General features: G+C 50.9%; 1 protein-coding gene across 2 annotated transcripts in view; it reads right to left on the bottom strand.

The window, feature by feature from the left end:
* Positions 1-15948, bottom strand: part of LOC139542580 (plexin-A1-like) — a 326765-nt gene that overhangs the window by 151214 nt on the left and 159603 nt on the right. For both annotated transcript variants that reach the window (XM_071348188.1, XM_071348189.1), the window contains exon 4: positions 2232-2363. In XM_071348188.1, coding sequence (XP_071204289.1) covers positions 2232-2363 — 132 coding nt within the window. The remainder of the gene's footprint in view (positions 1-2231; positions 2364-15948) is intronic.

The raw sequence follows: 15948 nt of genomic DNA, 5'->3' as shown, positions 1-15948 counted from the left end.
CTCTCTGTCTGTCTCTTACTCTCTCTCTCGCTGTCTCTCTCTCTCTCTCTCTGTCTCTCTCTGTCTGTCTCTCTCTCTCTCCCTCTCTCTCTCGCTGTCTCTCTCTCTCTCTCTGTCTCTCTCTCTCTGTCTCTCTCTCTCTCTCTCTCTCTCTCTCTCTCTCTCTCTCTCTCTCTCTCTCTCTCTCTCTCTCTCTCTCTCTCTCTCTCTCTCTCTGTCTCTCTCGCTTTCTCGCTCTCTCTCTGTCTCTCTCGCTCTCTCTGTCTCGCTCTCTGTCTCTCTGTCTCTCTCTCTGTCTCTCTCTGTCTCTCTCGCTTTCTCGCTCTCTCTCTGTCTCTCTCGCTCTCTCTGTCTCGCTCTCTTTCTCTCTCTCTCTCTGTCTCTCTCTCTCTGTCTCTCTCTCTGTCTCTCGCTCTCTCTCTCTGTCTCTCTCTCTCTCTCTCTCTCTTTCTGTCTCTCTCTCTGTCTCTCTCTCTCTCTCTCTCTCTCTCTCTCTCTCTCTCTCTCTCTCTCTCTCTCAGGACCATGCCTCAGGACTACCTGGCCTGACGGCTAGTTGTTGTCCCGGTCCCCAGTTCACCTGGTCGTGCTGATGATCTAGCTTCTGCTGTTCTGCCTGCGGCTATGTAACCCTGACCCGTTCACCAGACGTGCTACCCTGAACATCTTGGAGAACGATCTGGCCTTGATGGCCATGTACTCTTATAATCTCTACTCGGCACAGCCAGACGAGGACTGGCCACCCCTGGTTCCTGGTTCCTCTCTAGGTTTCTTCCTAGGTTCCTGCCTATCTAGAGACTTTTTCCTAGCCACCGTGCTTCTACACCTGCATTGCTTGCTGCTTGGGGTTTTAGGCTGGGTTTCTGTACAGCACTTTGTGACATCAGCTGATGTAAATAGGGCTTTATAAATACATTTGATTTGATTTAAACGGTACTGGGTGATTTTCCTCAGAGGACAGACACCGTGTTTGTGGCAGAGACGTCCCACCTGGATGTAGCCCACCTCTCAAATCATTGGATAGAAAATGGCTATTGATATTCAGTCATCACTTTCTGGGGTTGTCGGGCGGGAATACAGCCGGAGAGGGCTGCAGGTAGGTGGCGTTACGATGGGGTGCATTGGTAACCCGTCTGTCTGTCCCATAACTAAGGCATTATCAGGGATAGAGAGTGTCACAGAGCCAGGCAGTGTCAAAGAGCTTGACAGTCCTTACCCTGTTAACTCATGTCACTCTGCCTCAGAGCACACACCTACAGGTCTGCTCTGACAAGGTAGATATAGACATCTCTCACTTTAACTCAACTGTACAGGTGTCTGAGAGGGAGGACAGAGCAGGCTGAGACGGGGGTTGGGACTGAGGAGAGGGTGGGTGGGGCTGAAGGGAGGGGTAGGAGGCCACGGGGTGTTAAATAGCAATCCAGAGGAGAGAGAGGGGGCATTTTGAAGAAGCCGTTTCAATTTAAACCTCAGAGATGAATCCTTTGCAGTAAGCCTGGTGGCCTTCTTATCTCTCCTCACCCTGCTAACCATTCTGATAGAGAGAGAGAGGCTGGGATGGAGAGGTGGGGGGGTCTTCCAGTAATAATGGAGGAAACGTCTCTAATGAGTGAAACGAGGACCTCCAATTTGAGCTTAGGTGAGAAACCACATGAAAGAAAAGAGAGAGCAGGGAGAAAAGGAGAAGGGTACAAATAACTGGAGTAGAGGAGGAAAGGGAAGATCGGAGAATTCCCTTTCCGTTGGTGCTTTGGCGGGGCTAAAAGAAGGGGATTTATTCCATCAAAGTGGATCAGAGAGACCTGTTGCCAGTGAAGAAGGGTGCTGACTGGGGGAGGAACATGTGTGAGGGAAGAGGGTGCTGACTGGGGGAGGAACATGTGTGAGGGAAGAGGGTGCTGACTGGGGGAGGAACATGTGTGAGGGAAGAGGGTGCTGACTGGGGGAGGAACATGTGTGAGGGAAGAGGGTGCTGACTGGGGGAGGAACATGTGTGAGGGAAGAGGGTGCTGACTGGGGGAGGAACATGTGTGAGGGAAGAGGGTGCTGGGGAGGGGGGTGGAGCTCAGTATACTGGAAATCAAACACAACCAATCACATAGAGTGCTGGAAAAACACAGAGGAAACACACACACACAACAATTAGGTTTGGGTACTGTATAAATAGGAGGGTTTGGTGCCGTGAGATGGTATGATTGTTTAAAAACTATAATAGCGTGTGAAGCTTGTACCTGTTTGTCTGTGAGGGCATAGATGTGCTGGTAGTCTGGGCTGAAGAGCAGGTCTCTGTGGATGGGACTCCCCTCGCTCACCACCCCGTTCTCATAAGGCATGGCAGGATGGTTGATAGAATTCACCAGGATCTGAAACACACAGGACAGGACAGAGACGTCATCACACTCACAGTACACTCACAGTACACTCACAGTACACTCACAGGCAGGATAATACACAATCGCAATCAGCATTAGAGTCAGAGGACAAGACAGTCACCAGTACAGTGCAACACAGTCCATTCTGTGGTACTGTACATGCTCTCAGGAAGGTTCAGACAGGTCAAAAGTGAAATACGGCAGGTCGTCTCTGTAATGGGGAGACTTTACACGGCCAAATAAAAGTGGATTGTGTGTAATGTCAGTGACAGAATGATAGAGCTCTGTGGAGCATCCCAACCACAACATAAAGGAAACCAAAGGCCTCTGTAAATCTGACGGTCTATTTCTGCTCCACAACCATCAATCATTACACAACTTTACACGATGCTGCTGCTGCTGCACTCTCCCCAAAATAAACAACTCTCTCTCTCTCACACACACACACACACACACACACACACACACACACACACACACACACACACACACACACACACACACACACACACACACACACACACACACACACACACACACACACACACACACACACACACATACACACACATTCTCTCTATCACTTCGACTCTCTCTCGTTCTCATTCTCTCTCTCACATGTTTCTCATGTTGCGGTGTTATTACAAAGGAATGATGTGAACATTGTAATGGCTGATGCATGCAGGGATGATGTTTTCCAACAGAATACATAATAAGAATGATCTGCATCAAACCAGGTACTCAGCAAGTACTCAAAAGATCACAACAAGGGTCTAATACATATTCAGCTATTCTGCCTCCAGAAATGCCTCCCTGTACAGTAGAACTTCTTTGTATAATAATAATCAGAGTTGTGTTGCCCTTTGACTGGTTGCCAGGGGCGAGCAGCAGCTATTACTGGCTGAATGTACTGCTGTGTGTGTCCTTACAGAAGTCAGCCTGATCTCCACAGTGTGTTCTGTCCCACTGGAGTCCTGCCTACCTGGCTGTAGAGAACATAACCACACACTGCTAGACCCTGGGCAGACCCTGCTGCATTTAGCTAACGTACTGCAGCGGGCCTACGTGCCTTTATTTTAAGGGGGGGGCTAACTCACTAAAACAAATGGTCCTTGGATAATAACAACAGCTGCCCCCCCTCCCCTCTACCTTAGTGGGTATATTGATGTGAGGTTCGGGTAGCGTGACCTCCCTGTCCCCTCGTATTTCAGGCTCTAATGATGTACCCAGGCCGCGTGCCAGGTCAGCCTGATTAATAGCCCGCCTTGTCTCTACCTCTCTCCCTCTCTGCCTGGGCACTGGGGAGGACATTACCTGACTGGGCCTGACCATACCACAATACTACCACCTCTTCCAGAGAGGACTGGAAGAGGAGAGGAGGGGAGGGGATGAGTAGAGAGGAGAAGAGAGGAGAGGAATGGAGAAGAAAGGAGAGGAAAGTAGAGAAGAGGATAGGAAAGGAAAGGAGATGGGAGGAGAGGATGAGTAGATGAGGGGAGGAGGGGAAAGGAGATGAGGGGAGGAGGGGAAAGTAGATGAGGGGAGGAGAGGAAAGTAGATGAGGGGAGGAGGGGAAAGGAGATGAGGGGAGGAGAGGAAAGGAGGTGAGGGGAGGAGAGGAAAGTAGATGAGGGGAGGAGGGGAAAGGAGATGAGGGGAGGAGGGGAAAGTAGATGAGGGGAGGAGAGGAAAGTAGATGAGGGGAGGAGAGGAAAGTAGATGAGGGGAGGAGGGGAAAGGAGATGAGGGGAGGAGAGGAAAGTAGATGAGGGGAGGAGAGGAAAGTAGATGAGGGGAGGAGAGGAAAGGAGGTGAGGGGAGGAGAGGAAAGTAGATGAGGGGAGGAGAGGAAAGGAGGTGAGGGGAGGAAGGGAAAGTAGATGAGGGGAGGGGGGAAAGGAGATGAGGGGAGGAAGGGAAAGGAGATGAGGGGAGGAGGGGAAAGTAGATGAGGGGAGGAGGGGAAAGGAGATGAGGGGAGGAGAGGAAAGGAGGTGAGGGGAGGAGAGGAAAGTAGATGAGGGGAGGAGGGGAAAGGAGATGAGGGGAGGAGGGGAAAGTAGATGAGGGGAGGAGAGGAAAGTAGATGAGGGGAGGAGGGGAAAGGAGATGAGGGGAGGAGGGGAAAGTAGATGAGGGGAGGAGGGGAAAGGAGATGAGGGGAGGAGAGGAAAGGAGGTGAGGGGAGGAGAGGAAAGTAGATGAGGGGAGGAGGGGAAAGGAGATGAGGGGAGGAGAGGAAAGGAGGTGAGGGGAGGAGAGGAAAGTAGATGAGGGGAGGAGAGGAAAGTAGATGAGGGGAGGAGGGGAAAGGAGATGAGGGGAGGAGGGGAAAGTAGATGAGGGGAGGAGGGGAAAGGAGATGAGGGGAGGAGAGGAAAGGAGGTGAGGGGAGGAGAGGAAAGTAGATGAGGGGAGGAGGGGAAAGGAGATGAGGGGAGGAGGGGAAAGTAGATGAGGGGAGAAGGGGAAAGGAGATGAGGGGAGGAGAGGAAAGGAGGTGAGGGGAGGAGAGGAAAGTAGATGAGGGGAGGAGGGGAAAGGAGATGAGGGGAGGAGAGGAAAGGAGATGAGGGGAGGAGAGGAAAGTAGATGAGGGGAGGAGGGGAAAGGAGATGAGGGGAGGAGGGGAAAGTAGATGAGGGGAGGAGAGGAAAGTAGATGAGGGGAGGAGAGGAAAGTAGATGAGGGGAGGAGGGGAAAGGAGATGAGGGGAGGAGGGGAAAGTAGATGAGGGGAGGAGGGGAAAGGAGATGAGGGGAGGAGAGGAAAGGAGGTGAGGGGAGGAAGGGAAAGTAGATGAGGGGAGGGGGGGAAAGGAGATGAGGGGAGGAAGGGAAAGGAGATGAGGGGAGGAGGGGAAAGGAGATGAGGGGAGGAGAGGAAAGTAGATGAGGGGAGGAGGGGAAAGTAGATGAGGGGAGGAGAGGAAAGGAGGTGAGGGGAGGAAGGGGAAGTAGATGAGGGGAGGGGGGGAAAGGAGATGAGGGGAGGAAGGGAAAGGAGATAAGGGGAGGAGGGGAAAGGAGATGAGGGGAGGAGAGGAAAGGAGGTGAGGGGAGGAAGGGAAAGTAGATGAGGGGAGGGGGGAGAAAGGAGATGAGGGGAGGAAGGGAAAGGAGATGAGGGGAGGAAGGGAAAGGAGATGAGGGGAGGATGGGAAAGGAGATGAGGGGAGGAGAGGAAAGGAGATGAGGGGAGGAGGGGAAAGGAGATGAAGGGAGGGCGAGAGAGCACACGCCCCACCTCCAAAGGCCCTCTGACATCAGTCAGGCTACTCCTACTTTTAGGAAGTGCCCTGCCCTGTAGCTTGGAACACAGCACATTGACGTGATTTTGGTCAAGTGGTTCAGGAGGACACAGAGCCAGACCAGCAGGCAACTTTATGGTCTTTAACACCAGTCTCCCCAACACCTGCTATAGTGCTGTATTCTCCAGAGGAGCTCCACAGTCAAGGGTCATCCAGTAGAATGTTCTGGAGCAGGAAGGGAGAGGGGGATGTTGAAGTGGCTAGCAGGCCTGGGATTCGTGGTCATGAGGCTTCTTCCCTCCCATCAAAATTCTCCCTACAGGACAAGTCTCATTACAGAGCCAGTGAGCCAACGCTGATAATACCAAGGACACTGCATCCTCTCTCTCTCCTTCTCTCATCTCTCTCTCTCCTTCTCTCATCTCTCTCTCTTTTTACTCTTCTCTTCCTCTCTCTCTTCTCTCTCTCTCTTCTTTCACTCTCTCTTCCAGGGAGGCTGCCAAAATGTGATCAGAAAATTCACTTCAGGAGAGGAAGAGGGAGGGGAAGGGGAGGGACGGAGGGGGGACTGATGCTGTGTCCTATAACTTTAATGAATGGGAATCAGCAGGCAAGGTTACAGCAGAGGGAACAAGCAGGAAGCTGAAGGCACTCCTTTCCTCTCCCCTGATTCATACTGTACTCTCTCTGCACTACCCTACACTAACTCTCTCCCTGTTGCTAGGTAGAATATTCTACTTCCAGCATAAGGAATTGCCCAGAAGGAATATAGAACATCTTGCCGTCCCCCTCTACTTTTACTTAAGAGGGACCCCTACGGTTAACAATTAGCCCAAGCTATAATTGAGTATAATGAATGTTCAATGATGGGAATAACTGGCCTCCCTCCATACATTGACTATACAACTGTAAAGCAAAGATATCTCTCAGTTCAATATCCTGTAAGAGGACTGAGCGCAGGTCTCCTAGGCACACACACACACACACACACACACACACACACACACACACACACACACACACACACACACACACACACACACACACACACACACACACACACACACACACACACAGCCAGGGCCGTGCTGAGAGAGGAGAGCGCTCCACAGATTACTCAAACAATAGCCTCTTGAACACGAGCCAGGAGTTTTGCGAGAGGGAGAGTGGATAAATTCACTGTATTCAAGTCGGTCTCGTCTCATAAAGGTGTCAAGAGATATGGAGTGGGGGGGACGGTGAGCAAGACAAAAACAAATTCAATCCCCCCCCGGGCTGGAGGCTTTAAATGTGGCGAGCGGCAGCCACACTTATTGCTGTTGTCATACAGTACATAACACTCACAGTAGATACCATGTTATTGGTGCTCAATCACAAGGCCAGGTCACAGCATTCCAACTCTCTACTGCTACAACCATCTACCTCCACCGCTCCTCTTCAACACCTGCCTGATGTTCAACCTGACGTCCTTTTCACCTGGTGGTGAAACACACACACACACACACACACACACACACACACACACACACACACACACACACACACACACACACACACACACACACACACACACACACACACACACACACACACACACACACACACACACATATGTTTGTTTTACTATCCTAGTGGGGACCAAACAATTGATTCCCATTTAAAATCCTATTTTCCCTAACCCCTAACCCTAACCTTTAACCTAACATTAACCCTGACCCTAAACCTAACCACTAACCCTAACATTTAACCTAACCTTAACCCTGACCCTAAACCTAACCACTAACCCTAACATTTAACCAAACCTTAACCCTGACCCTAAACCTAACCCCTAACCCTAACCTTTAACCTAAACCCTAAGCCTTTTTCCTTGTAGGGACTTCTGATAGTAAAACCAAAAACACATACACACACATATACACACATTCACACACATATACACATGCACACGCACACGCACACACACACACACACACAGAGCCAGTGCTTTACTGACTTGCCTAGTTAAATAAAGGTTAAATAAATACAAATACAAACAATTACCAGAGAGCAGAGAACAACAGACTATACAGGATTAAGTCAACATGGAACAGTCTGCACTGCTGAGCCCTCACATCTACTGTAAGTACAGTTGTGTAATGCATGGCAGGTGTTCCTAAGGTACAACCCTCCTCAATCTGTTTTATTGGAGTGGGAGGGAGAGAGGGAGGGACGGAGGGAGGGAGAGTGGGAGAGAGGGAGGGACGGAGGGTGGGAGGGAGGGAGAGAGGGAGGGACGGAGGGTGGGTGGGAGGGAGGGAGAGAGGGCGTGTGGGCGGTAGAATCAGGAGAGTGGTAGGGAGGGAGGGAGAGTGGGAGGGCGGGAGAGAGGGAGGGCGGGAGAGTGGGAGGGCGGGAGAGAGAGAGGGAGAGAGGGAGTGATGGAGGGAGTGCCGGCTGGCGGGCGGGAGGGAAGGAGAGTGGTAGGGAGGGAGGGAGAGTGGGAGGGCGGGAGAGAGAGAGGGAGAGAGGGAGGGATGGAGGGAGTGCCGGCTGGCGGGCGGGAGGGAAGGAGAGTGGGAGGGAGGGAGGGCTGGCGGGTGGGCGGGCAGGAAGGAGTGCAGGCGGGAGGGATGGAGAGGGAGGGAGGGTTAGGGCCAGGCTACTCCTCCCTCCTACTCCCCGGCTGTCCTCCTCCTCTTCCTCATCTTCCCTTTTCCTCCTCTCTCTGTGAACTGTAGCTGATTGGACGTGGAGGGGAAGTGAGGGATTAGATAATAAAATTAAAACAGAGAGGAGCATGAATGAAGTCCTCTCCCCCCTGCCGTGCTGACTGTATTGTGTGCTGTAAACTATGGGGCTGCTGCTGGTCTCCACATGAGTCAGGATTAAGGTCAGGGTGAGTTCACCAGCAGGTCCACCTTGGCTGCTCACAAGCCAACCAAACACCACCACAGCCTCAGACAAAGGTCCTGTCTAATGCAACTCCAGATCATCTCGGCTGTCAGCTAGTGACATATCCAAATTAGAGGAGGTCAAGAGTGGGAGAGAGAGAGGAAGGGAGGGTGGGAGAGAGAGAGGAAGGGAGGGCGTGTGGGCCGGAGGATCAGGAGAGTGGTAGGGAGGGAGGGTGGGAGAGAGAGAGAGAGGAATGGAGGGAGCGTGGGCCGGAGGATCAGGAGAGTGGTAGGGAGGGAGGGTGGGAGAGAGAGAGGAAGGGATCCAACCATGCACACGCTATAACAAAGCAGTAGTCAAGTGTCCCTTCTCCGCATTGGATCTTTATCCAGAGTCAAAGGGCAGGCTCATTCCACTGCTGGCATCTTCTATTAGATTAGACTCTGTGAGCGGAGCAGAGGAAGGGGAGGGGGTATTCTGACAGCACAGAATACAGGAAGCCAGCGGTGTGGTCGCCATGCAACACAACACCAGGCAGGAAATACCTGCAGAGATTAAGACAAGTGAATGACAGGTGCTTTGTCATGAGATCCATCCTTGTCCCTCCCTCCCTCCCTCCCTCCCTCCCTCCCTCCCTCCCTCCCTCCCTCCCTCCCTCCTTCCCTCCCTAACTCCCTCCCTCCCTCCCTGTCTGCCTGTCCTGTGTCCATGCCAGACACTACAGCAGCAGCCAGTGACCCTTCAAATCCCAGTTGTTGGAAATCTATTTACTCTGGCTTGGAGTGGACACAGTGAGACATTTGGCTAATGAAATCAAACAGGGACACTTCCCAGATGAGACTGGAACCAATTTCATTATGCCCTCAGCGCTGTGCTATGGGCTGCCCTCCTGCGCTTTCTGCCTCACCATCAACATGTTGGCCTGGGGTGATGATGAGGATCCATACCGAGGCTGGGCTCAAGTGTAATAGTTGATATTATGTCACTTTTGCCCCCTGTTCTGACTATTTTCATCTTTGCACGTACAGAAAAAACACGGTATCAATGTGATCATTTAAATATACCTCGCAAAGCATCAACAAAGCTCGTTAAAAATCCCCGCTCAACGCACCCGAAGCCCACTCAATGTCTGTCAAACTATTAAGACAACTGTTAAATTCAATGAGCCAAAACCATCAAACATTATATATGGTTATTAAAGTGATCAAGCCCACTGTTAGACATGGTGTAGAATGATGACCCCTGGTGCTACTGTCTGTCTCAGTCTGTGTGTGACCCTTCCTTTCTGGAGGATGTCCAGAGTATCACACACACCTGCTGACTGCACAGTCTGCATCTCCTCCTCTGTGCCACCACTACGCACCGACACAAGCACACACATATACACGCAGGCAGGCAGGCAGGCAGGCAGGCAGGCAGGCAGGCAGGCAGGCAGGCAGGCAGGCAGGCAGGCAGACAGACAGACAGACAGACAGACAGACAGACAGACAGACAGACAGACAGACAGACAGACAGACAGACAGACAGACAGACAGACAGACAGACAGACAGACAGACAGACAGACAGACAGACAGACAGACAGGCAGGCAGGCAGGCAGGCAGGCAGGCAGGCAGGCAGGCAGACAGACAGACAGACAGACAGACAGACAGACAGACAGACAGACAGACAGACAGACAGACAGACAGACAGACAGACAGACAGACAGACAGACAGGCAGGCAGGCAGGCAGGCAGACAGACAGACAGACAGACAGACAGACAGGCAGGCAGACAGAATACTGTAGCTCTACGGGAACATGTCACAGGACAACCTCCCCTGACGCACGCCTCCGCTGGGGTCTGTCATTAACAATAAGAAAATAACAAGAGGCAGGTTCCTGTCTCTGTATGAGAGAAAGAGAAAGGTATGAATACACCCACCCCTCCCTCCCTCTCTCTGCGTTTGAAGTCCCCCCCCCCTCATCAGGGCTGCATCTGTTGTAGTGGAGCGGGAAAAGTGCATGAAGCCTGGTCCTCAGGGGACTGGCTGGCATGTCTCAGCCTAAACCCTCTTTAATCTTTCAGAGCCCGATGGGTAGAGTTTCCCCGCTGCCATCTCCCCACGCTGCCACTACAACCACGGCTCCGCTCGCTGGCGCTCTTGACATAACTAGGTCTCCCCGTGCATAATACAGCAGCTACCCGCTAGACTCCTGCCTTTGATATGGGGCCCATTGAAGTGGAGATCTGCATCTGATTGAACACAATCACAGGCTAATTAATGAGATGGAGGGGGCAAGAACCACCACAACCAGTCAGTTCTCAACACTGCCCATGTCTGCCCGTCTCTGCCCGCCGGTGCCAGTCCCCGGTCCCCTGGGGGAACGCAGCAGGACCATGGCAGGCAACAGACGCTCTGGAACATGTGTGTCGTGACACAGTTTTGTGACAATGCGATTCAGAGGATGATTCATTGTTTGGGGCCTCGACAGCCTGACAGCAACGTTAGAAGAACCAGAAGTAGGTTACATGCTAGCAAAGAAGAAAAAGGTACCGAATACTGTTGCTGCTGAATGTACAATTATCAGGCCTAAACTAGCTGCTGTGGTGTTTTGTGTTGATACAACATCTGGTTGAGTTGTATCTTCATTAAGAAGGGATTTCCTGTAGTGGACAGGATATAGAGCAGGTGAAGAAAGAGAAGAGGGGTTGATGAGGAAGCAGCCCGACAGAGGAGAGAGGAGCCAGCTCTCTGATTAAAACGACCCCGGCGACAGCTGAGACCAGACACCCTTTAACCAGCGCTCCTATCCTCCAGCTCATCAGCATCTCCTGACCGCTCCCCTCTCTGAGTACCCCAACACATCTCTCCATTCGTCCCGTCATACCACTGATATGTTTTCCACCTCATAAAGTCCACGTAATTCACTCACACAATGTGAAGTGTTCTTATTCATGTGGATCTAGAGAAAAGGCACAGAAGACACAACCACAGAACTAGCATACATACAGCAGGGCTATAACACCCCACAATACCCTTTTATCCCAGAGGGCATTGCTGTGCCAAGGGTGACAAGGCCTGGTTATGGTAGGAACACTCTCATTTGTCTAGACGGGTGTGAAGGGGAAACCAGGCAGGCCCAGAGCTGGAGGAAATAAGCAGAGTCGTGAGGGGGGGGGGGGGGGGGGGGACTAATCATAGGGCCTCTGGTGTGGTGGTACCAGACTCTAGCTCTTGTTTTTACAACCCCAGTCATAAGCGTTTCATTATGACAGCTCCTAGATGAGGGCAGGGGCCTTTTCACTGTGATCTTGCTGCATTTCGCCTCCCCCTTCCTCCTGCAATATCTGATTTGGCTCTGGGTCTACACTGCCGACCGGATCCTCAGAGCATTACAAAGAATTCCATTTATATTTTCCCCTTCCTCAACTTGCCTCTCTACTTTCTTTGACATACCCGACGCACACCGGCAGTCAAGCGAAACACACTGTACGGTTTAAAGCAGGGGAAAAGAATGCAAGGTTTGCCCTGCAGTGAGTAGGGAAACTACTTCCAAGCCATCTCCATTTGTCAAGAACAGTGCTGTGGAACCAAGGAGCCACTATAGAACAGTCTCTTAGTGGAACAGGAGGAACAATAGACTAATGGAACTCAGAATATACAGGGGGGAAATGACACAAGATAGAGAGAGCCTTTGGCTATGTTTTATATATAGTACATCTGCCAATGCATACAGTATATTTATAATTTAAGATATGGGTCATACAAAGATAACTAGAAGAGACACACTGTATCCGTTTCTGTATCTGTCAGACCTTTATCTACCCCCCCCCCCCACCACCATCACACACTAGCCTTGGATGCCTTCGACAGAGAATATAGGTCAGCCCTGCAAAACAGAGCATATCATGGTTCTACCCAGCTCTCTGAACGTTAGTGAGGCAACACAGGGGACAATATGTTCCTCTGAAATAGGATATAATCAGCCTTTGTACAGCAATCTGTCTTTGTACGTCCAATATACATCTTCTTTTTCAATAAGACGCAAACTATGAGGTACTGAAGTGTTCCTGGACAAGCAGAACATCTAGTAAACACCACCCTTAAAACCACAGTCCCCCTGAAATAGCCCCATTCCCCTGCCTCATCAAGAGTACCCAACAAGGTAATGATGTCAGCTTTAATGGATAAACTGTGTACTGTCATCAAGATACTGTGTAAACAACACTGGAGAGCAGAAAGCCATGGCTGAGAAGCCCCAGTGAGGAAAGCAGGGATGACACCGGAATAAAAGGAGAGGAAATGAACCTGGAGAGAGAGAGAGAGCTGTGTCTGTCTGACTAGGGGATGAAAACAACTAGCTAACTGCTGTAGAGAACAACAAGCAGGCCGTGTGTTGTTGTGTTCTTTAGCCCCATAGCAGAGGTGTTTCTAAAAACACTCTCTACAGAGAGGTGCCATGTGGAGCTAACAGGAGACTCACATGTAGATGGGGGAGAGAGGGGGAGAAGAGCCTGGGGGAGGCAGTGGGGGAGTGAAAATAACTACCAGGAGACTCTAAGGTAAGAGGGGAGAAAGGGTGGAGAGGACAGCAATGGGGCCCCTGAGTCAACACAGCTAGCTACTGTAGGTAGGTGGCACCGTTGTGTACTGTACATGCTGATTGGATATTTCTAATCCATGAGCTTCCAGAGAAAAACATTTTGTAAATCACATAAAACTTCCCCGTCAATGACCAAGCCACATCAAACTGACCATCAATCTGACCACAGGTCTATTGAGCAACATGACAGTGGTTTGGAGTGTCCTGTACAGCATGGCTGTGGTCTGGAGTGTCCTGTACAGAATGGCTGTGGTTTGGAGTGTCCTGTACAGCATGGCTCTGGTTTGGAGTGTCCTGTACAGCATGGCTCTGGTCTGGAGTGTCCTGTACAGCATGGCTCTGGTTTGGAGTGTCCTGTACAGCATGGCTCTGGTTTGGAGTGTCCTGTACAGCATGGCTCTGGTTTGAAGTGTTCTGTACAGCATGGCTGTGGTCTGGAGTGTCCTGTACAGCATGTCTGTGGTTTGGAGTGTCCTGTACAGCATGGCTGTGGTTTGGAGTGTCCTGTACTGCATGGCTATGGCCTGGAGTGTCCTGTACAGCATGGCTGTGGTTTGGAGTGTCCTGTACAGCATGGCTGTGGTTTGGAGTGTCCTGTACAGCATGGCTCTGGTTTGAAGTGTTCTGTACAGCATGGCTGTGGTCTGGAGTGTCCTGTACAGCATGGCTCTGGTTTGGAGTGTCCTGTACAGCATGGCTGTGGTCTGGAGTGTCCTGTACAGCATGGCTGTGGTTTGGAGTGTCCTGTACAGCATGGCTGTGGCCTGGAGTGTCCTGTACAGCATGGCTGTGGTTTGGAGTGTCCTGTACATCATGGCTGTGGTTTGGTGTGTCCTGTACAGCATGGCTGTGGTTTGGAGTGTCCTGTACAGCATGGCTGTGGTTTGGAGTGTCCTGTACAGCATGGCTCTGGTTTGAAGTGTTCTGTACAGCATGGCTGTGGTCTGGAGTGTCCTGTACAGCATGGCTCTGATTTGGAGTGTCCTGTACAGCATGGCTCTGGTTTGGAGTGTCCTGTACAGTATGGCTGTGGTTTGGAGTGTCCTGTACAGCATGGCTGTGGTTTGGAGTGTCCTGTACAGCATGGCTGTGGTTTGGAGTGTCCTGTACAGCATGGCTGTGGTCTGGAGTGTCCTGTACAGCATGACTGTGGTTTGGAGTGTCCTGTACAGCATGGCTGTGGTTTGGAGTGTCCTGTACAGCATGGCTGTGGTATGGTGTGTCCTGTACAGCATGGCTGTGGTTTGGTGTGTGAGAGGAGGCAGGGCTGTGGTTTGGTGTGTGAGAGGAGGCAGGGCTGTGGTTTGGTGTGTGAGAGGAGGCAGGGCTGTGGTTTGGTGTGTGAGAGGAGGCAAGGTTGTGGTTTGGTGTGTGAGAGGAGGCAGGGCTGTGGTTTGGTGTGTGAGAGGAGGCAGGGCTGTGGTTTGGTGTGTGATAGGAGGCAGGGCTGTGGTTTGGTGTGTGAGAAGAGGCAGGGTTGTATCACTTACAGCTGCAGGGAGCAGCCAGCCGGAGACTGTTGTTTAGACTGCTCTATGAGTCAGGCTGCTAATGGGCCTCTCTCTCTGCTGAAGTGGTAACATCCTCTACAACGATGTACAGTATGAGAGTGTGAGAGAGAGTGTGTTTGTGAGGGAGGGGATATCAATTAGAAGGTTCAAGTGTGAGGACTGTACAATTGCATGTACCAGTGTGTGTGTGTGTGTGTGTGTGTGTGTGTGTGTGTGTGTGTGTGTGTGTGTGTGTGTGTGTGTGTGTGTGTGTGTGTGTGTGTGTGTGTGTGTGTGTGTGTGTGTGTGTGTGTGTGTGTGTGTGTGTGTGTGTGTGTGTGTGTGTGTGTGTGTGTGTGTGTGTGTGTGTGTGTGTGTGTGTGTGTGTGTGTGTGTGTGTGTGTGTGTGCGTGTGTTAGGATTGAATATTTTCTCCTTCATTTACAAATGTTCCATCCAGAGAATAAATCACTTTTCTCCTGGGAAACCCGGTATTTCCCAACAAAACCAGAAGTGTCATTCTAAAGCATTATAAAACACATACAGTGGGGAGAACAAGTATTTGATACACTGCCGATTTTGCAGGTTTTCCTACTTACAAAGCATGTAATGATTTTTAAGTCATTAATTTGCATTTTATTGCATGACATAAGTATTTGATCACCTACCAACCAGTAAGAATTCCGGCTCTCACAGACCTGTTAGTTTTTCTTTAAGAAGCCCTCCTGTTCTCCACACATTACCTGTATTAACTGCACCTGTTTGAACTCGTTACCTGTATAAAAGACACCTGTCCACACACTCAATCAAACAGACTCCAACCTCTCCACAATGGCCAAGACCAGGGAGCTGTGTAAGGACATCAGGGATAAAATTGTAGACCTGCACAAGGCTGGGATGGGCTACAGGACAATAGGCAAGCTGCTTGGTGAGAAGGCAACAACTGTTGGCGCAACTATTAGAAAATGGAAGAAGTTCAAGATGACGGTCAATCACCCTCGGTCTGGGGCTCCATGCAAGATCTCACCTCGTGGGGCATCAATGATCATGAGGAAGGTGAGGGATCAGCCCAGAACTACACGGCAGGACCTGGTCAATAACCTGAAGAGAGCTGGGATCACAGTCTCAAAGAAAACCATTAATAACACACTACGTCGTCATGGACTAAAATCCTGCAGCGCACGCAAGGTTCCCCTGCTCAAGCCAGCGCATGTCCAGGCCCATCTGAAGTTTGCCAATGACCATCTGGATGATCCAGAGGAGGAATGGGAGAAGATCATGTGGTCTGATGAGACAAAAATAGAGCTTTTTGGTCTAAACTCCACTCGCCGTGTTTGGAGGAAGAAGAAGGATGAGTACAACCCCAAGAACACCATCC

The sequence above is a fragment of the Salvelinus alpinus genome, chromosome 17 (genome assembly GCF_045679555.1).
Source record: "Salvelinus alpinus chromosome 17, SLU_Salpinus.1, whole genome shotgun sequence".
NCBI lineage: Eukaryota > Metazoa > Chordata > Actinopteri > Salmoniformes > Salmonidae > Salvelinus > Salvelinus alpinus.
This window is presented reverse-complemented; position numbering and strand designations above follow the sequence as displayed.